This window comes from Cebus imitator, unplaced genomic scaffold, assembly GCF_001604975.1.
Source record: "Cebus imitator isolate Cc_AM_T3 unplaced genomic scaffold, Cebus_imitator-1.0 Scaffold24, whole genome shotgun sequence".
Taxonomy (NCBI): Eukaryota; Metazoa; Chordata; class Mammalia; order Primates; family Cebidae; genus Cebus; species Cebus imitator.
This window is the reverse complement of record NW_016107339.1, coordinates 4,092,471-4,098,190: the sequence shown is the minus strand read 5'-3', so window position 1 is coordinate 4,098,190 and position 5,720 is coordinate 4,092,471. Positions and strand designations below refer to the sequence as shown.

The 5,720-nt window shown below is 46.9% G+C and overlaps 2 protein-coding genes across 2 annotated transcripts in view; both read left to right on the top strand.

The window, feature by feature from the left end:
• Positions 1–5,720, top strand: part of EFHB (EF-hand domain family member B) — a 59,729-nt gene that overhangs the window by 37,504 nt on the left and 16,505 nt on the right. Inside the window, exon 9 of the mRNA XM_017522528.1 lies at positions 4,235–4,389. Within this exon, the coding sequence (XP_017378017.1) occupies positions 4,235–4,389 (155 nt within the window). The remainder of the gene's footprint in view (positions 1–4,234; positions 4,390–5,720) is intronic.
• LOC108299868 (cell division cycle protein 20 homolog) lies at positions 510–3,467 on the top strand. The gene is given in 5 exon segments (XM_017522440.1): positions 510–578; positions 1,757–1,984; positions 1,986–2,555; positions 2,666–3,080; positions 3,083–3,467. Coding segments are annotated over 5 exon segments (1,608 nt in total). The 3' UTR covers positions 3,409–3,467.

Here is a 5,720-nt window from a genome sequence, read left to right as displayed (position 1 = left end):
AATTTGACAGCACTGGCATACTTCTTGATGGTCGATTGACTTTATGTTTATACATTGAATAATAAATGAAAAGTCTTATAAAATGAAAAGAAATGACTCTACATTAATAATTTAAAAAATATGTGAGTATAAGTACTAGCCTTGGTGCGTATGGTGTAACTGAGAAAGGGAAATAAAGTCCTTTCTGAAATTTTTTTGGAACTCATAGATGAACATAGATTAACTCTGGGTTCTGGCCTTTTATAACTATGATTGGGGTCAACTCATGGCACTATTCTGTGGAAAACTCCTGGGTTTACCTGCTTCCATGCACATATTGGGCCTGGATTTCTTTCTTGTCCTTACATAGGGAAATGAAGGCAGTTGCACAAGTAACACCTCATCCCTAGGATCTGGAGTTATTGATTGCATTAAGATGCCTCCAGGAAGTGTGCAAAGGTCTGTTCCAAACTCCAGAATGCACCGGGGCAGAGGCCAAGTGAAGGGGAATCCAGGGCATGTGGACAGTAATGCATCATGAGAATTGGTTGCTGGCAGAGTGTAACTGTGGAGCCCACTCGGCTCTTCTGACTACCATGGTATGGTATCTAGGTCATAAGTCTCTCTTAGGGCCGGAACTTGTACTTCTGATTTCAGCTTTTTAGAAACGGCTCTTGAGTAATTGCAAGTGAGTTGATATCAGCTTCATAAATATTCTCTTAGGGCCAAGCCAAGAAAGTATCAGCATAGGTTTCATTCACCATGAATTCAACTTGATGGGATTGTGGCAGGAAAGCCATACAGCATTGAAAAAATAACAATTCAAATGATTATTTTTGGATGTTAATGGAGAGGAAAGGCCTCTGAAGATAAAAGATACTCAACCAAGAGCCATCTCATAGAAAGAAGACCTTCATTATGCAAAATAGCCACTCAAAGGGTTTATGTCTGAAGGAGTAGGAAAACAGGTCATGCTTGTTTGTCAAAAATCGTTTCTAACAGACTCGAATTCCACTCCCAGAGCTTGTCTTGTGTCTTGCCCACTTTAGAATGGTCTGATGGTAGCTGATCCCATTTCATATAGCCTTGGTCTGAGGCATTTGCCCTGTCCCTGGAATCAGCATGGTCTTCTCACCCGTACTTAGGATCTGTCCTTAGAAAATAATATTTTTATTAGCATATGCGTTATTAGCTCCTGATTGCAAAATAAATAAGCAAATTACAGGGCTATGAGTATCTTTTAAAAGAAACATGACAGAGTCCAATATGCCATACACAGAGTAGGCACAAATATTAATTGCCCTGAACAGCAACCAATGTTGCAACTTAAATTGATCCGTCCTGGGTATCATAGCCACTGCCAGAAGGACCTTGCTCTGAAAAAGCCGAGAGTCTGGTAGGGCATGGTGGCTCATGCCTGTAATCCCAGAACTTTGGGAGGCCAAGGTGGGTAGACCACTTGAGGTCAGGAGTTTGAGAGCAGCCTGGCCAACATGGTGAAACCCCATCTCTACTAAAAATACAAAAATTAGCCAGGTGTGGTGGCGGGAGCCTGTAATCCCAGCTACTTGGGAGGCTGAGGTGGGAGAATCACATGAACCTGGGAAGTGGAGGTTGCAGGGAGCTGAGATCATGTAACTGCACCCCAGCCTGGGAGACAGAGCGAGACTCTGTCTCAATAAATAAATAAATAAATAAATAAATAAATAAATAAATAAATAAATAAATAAAGCTTAAGCCAGGCGTGTTGAAGCCGGTCAGAACTGCAACCTGCTAGGGAGCGCACGCACGGGCTCCGCAGGCACCAACTGCAAGGACCCCTCCCACTGCGTTCGCATTCGAGAGTGACCTGCACTCCCTGCTTCAGCCGGATACACCCATCCCCAATGCACCCCCCGCGCGCTGGTAGCGCAAAGCCAAGGAAGCCTCAGGCCCGGCCCCCTCACCCATGCGGGCCGCCAACCGATCCCACAGCGCCGGCAGGACTCCGGGCCGAACTCCTGGCAAAATGCAGTTCCAAGGTTCAGACCACTCTTAGCAAACCTGGCAGTGACCGCCATATCCCCCAACGCAGTGCTGCCCAGATGGAGGTGGCCAGCTTCCTCCTGAGCAAGGAGAACCAGCCTGAAAACAGTCAGACGCCCACCAAGAAGGAACATCAGAAAGCCTGGGCTTTGAATCTGAACCATTTTGATGTAGAGGAAACCAAGATCCTTCGGCTCAGTGGAAAACCACAAAATGCCCCAGAGGGTTACCAGAACAGACTGAAAGTACTCTACAGTCAAAAGGCCACGCCCGGCTCCAGCCGGAAGACCTGCCGTTACATTCCTTCCCTCCCAGGCCGTATCCTGGATGCCCCAGAAATCCGAAATGACTACTATCTGAACCTTGTGGATTGGAGCTCTGGGAATGTCCTGGCTGTGGCACTGGACAACAGTGTGTACCTGTGGAGTGCAAGCTCTGGTGACATCCTGCAGCTTTTGCAAATGGAGCAGCCTGGGGAATATGTATCCTCTGTGGCCTGGATCAAAGAGGGCAACTACTTGGCTGTGGGCACCAGCAGTGCTGAGGTGCAGGTGAGACATGTCCCTGCCCTGCAGTTCTCACCAGTCCCAGTGGGCTTGCACAGCTGGAGGATATTTATGTCAAGTCCCAATCTCTCATCCCGGTGGGCTTCTCTCTCTAGCTATGGGATGTGCAGCAGCAGAAACGGCTTCGAAATATGACCAGTCACTCTGCCCGAGTGGGCTCCCTAAGTTGGAACAGCTATATCCTGTCCAGTGGATCACGTTCTGGCCATATCCACTACCATAATGTTCGGGTAGCAGAACACCATGTGGCCACACTGAGTGGGCGCAGCCAGGAAGTGTGTGGGCTGCGCTGGGCCCCAGATGGACGACATTTGGCCAGTGGTGGCAATGATAACTTGGTCAATGTGTGGCCTAGTGCTCCTGGAGAGAGTGGCTGGGTTCCTCTGCAAACATTCACCCAGCATCAAGGGGCTGTCAAGGCTGTAGCATGGTGTCCCTGGCAGTCCAATGTCCTGGCAACAGGAGGAGGCACCAGTGATCGACACATTCGCATCTGGAATGTATGCTCTGGGGCCTGAGTGCTGTGGATGCCCATTCCCAGGTGTGCGCCATCCTCTGGTCTCCCCACTAAAAGGAGCTCATCTCAGGCCACGGCTTTTCACAGAACCAGCTGGTTATTTGGAAGAACCCAACCATGGCCAAGGTGGCTGAACTGAAAGGTCACACATCCCAGGTCCTGAGTCTGACCATGGGCCCAGATGGGGCCACAGTGGCATCCGAAGCAGCAGATGAGACTCTGAGGCCATGGCGCTGTTGTGAGTTGGACCCTGCACGGCGGCGGGAGCGGGAGAAGGCCAATGCAGCCAAAAGCAGCCTCATCCACCAAGGCATCCGCTGAAGACCAAGCCATCACCTCAGTTGTTTTTTATTTTTCTAATAAAGTCATGTTTCCCTTCATGTTAAAAAAAATAAAAATAAAAATAAAGAAAGAAAGAAAGAAAAGAAAAGAAAAGAAAAAAAAAGAGAAAGCAGAGAGTAGTCCTGGCAGGAAGATGGGAGGTGAGTTGGCTGGGGAAAATGAACAGAGGTAGGATATCTGGTGATATTCACCAAGCTGCCACGTCTGAAGCAGCATGGTCAACTCTAGTTGGGGCGTGGGTCAGGACTCCTAGTTAATGGAGCTGTGAAGGGAGGCAGGCCTCCAGTGCTGGTGGTGGCATGAGTGGAAGCAAGACTGAGAAACGGAAACTTGGATGCAGACTGACAGTCAACTGGAAACTCACACAGGAGAGAGCAGAGAATTCGAGTTTAATTTTTACAAGGCTCTCCCAGTTTAGTCAATTCCAAGGCACACTTGGAATCAGCCCTCACTTTTAAATCCTCAGCATTGTAGACAAATGGCCAAGAGGTAGTCCAGCAAGAACTTCACGTTTAGTCTAAGGAAAAGACTTCACAGTTGAGTGGGGTTGGTGATGTCCACACAAAATTCATTTTTAAAGATTTTCTTCTTGAGCAGAGGTAACATAAAACAGAAATATTAATTTTTATCAATTTATGTACCTTTTCAGAGTACAGAAGGATTTTCTGACATGCTGCATAATCATGTCAGCATTAGATGTTTCTTTCATTCACAGAGGTTGCTAGATCTCTCTCTTTTTAAAAAATCGAAATAATACAGAAAGACTTTAAATTTATGTAAAAAACTTTTTTCCTCTCTTCAATAGGAGTTGGTGATCTCATCCATAATAGACTTCCGGGTGAATATCTTCGAGGCAAGGATAGACAGCGAGCCCTGATTGCAGCAGTTCGGCATCACTTGAAGAAAGTTAATTACCAAAAGTTTGACACTTTGCTGGCAGCCTTCAGGCACTATGACAAGGCCAGTAATAGGGGAGAGCTTTTTGGTAATGCATGGGCTTACACATCCCAGCAGTTTGGTGTACATCAGGGGTCAGCAAACTATAGCCTGTGGGCCAAATCCAGCCCACTGTTTGTGTAAGTAAAGTTGTTTTTTTTTTTTTTTTTTTGAGATGGAGTTTCGCTCTTGTTACCCAGGCTGGAGTGCAATGGCGCGATCTCGGCTCACCGCAACCTCTGCTTCCCGGGTTTAGGCAATTCTCCTGCCTCAGCCTCCTGAGTAGCTGGGATTACAGGCACGTGCCACCATGCCCAGCTGAATTTTTGTATTTTTAGTAGAGATGGGGTTTCACCATGTTGACCGGGATGGTCTCGATCTCTTGACCTCGTGATCCACCCGCCTCGACCTCCCAAAGTGCTGGGATTACAGGCGTGAGCCACCGCGCCCGGCCTGTGTAAGTAAAGTTTTATTGGAACACAATCATCCCTGTGTTGTTTTCAGTACTCTCCGTGGCTGCACTATGAATGCAGAGTTAGGTAGTAGCAACAAAAACAGTATGGGCTTCAAAACCTAAAATATCTACTATTTGCCCCTTAACAGAAGACATTTGCTGACCCCTTGTGTAGGTTATTGGTTGTCAAAGTGTGGTTCCACTACCACCATCACCATCACGTGGGAACTTGTTAGAAATGCACATTACAAGGCCCATTTCAGATATACTGAGGTGGGAACTCTGGGATGGAGCCCAGCAATTTTAGCAAGCACTCTAGTGATTCTGATGCACATTCAAGTTTGAGAACCACTGTTGTGGATTATTAAACTGTAGTGTGCTGGGAGCAAGGGGGAGTGGATAGCACTGTGGGTCCCTGGGGAAGACTTGACAATCTACACCTAAATCTGAATGTGTACACAGAGTACCTGCATTCTTGGTCAAGCTTAGAGTGTCTTTTCCCTGGGGACCAGGGTATGTGGTTTTAGTTTTGAGAGTGTAAGATCATTCAATGTTCAAGATACTCTAAATTTTATTCTTTGAAAAAATCAGATCAATCTAGGGCTACATAATTACCTCACATAATTTTAGGCCCTCGCAGAATTGCTTTTACCAAGTTGCACTGCCTTTAGCTTATGCTAAGGAGCACTATAAGAAACTGCCGGGCGCGGTGGCTCAAGCCTGTAATCCCAGCACTTTGGGAGGTCGAGGCGGGTGGATCACGAGGTCAAGAGATGGAGACCATCCTGGTCAACATAGTGAAACCCCGTCTCTACTAAAAATACAAAAAATCAGCTGGGCATGGTGGCACGTGCTTGTAATCCCAGCTACTCAGGAGGCTGAGGCAGGAGAATTGCCTGAA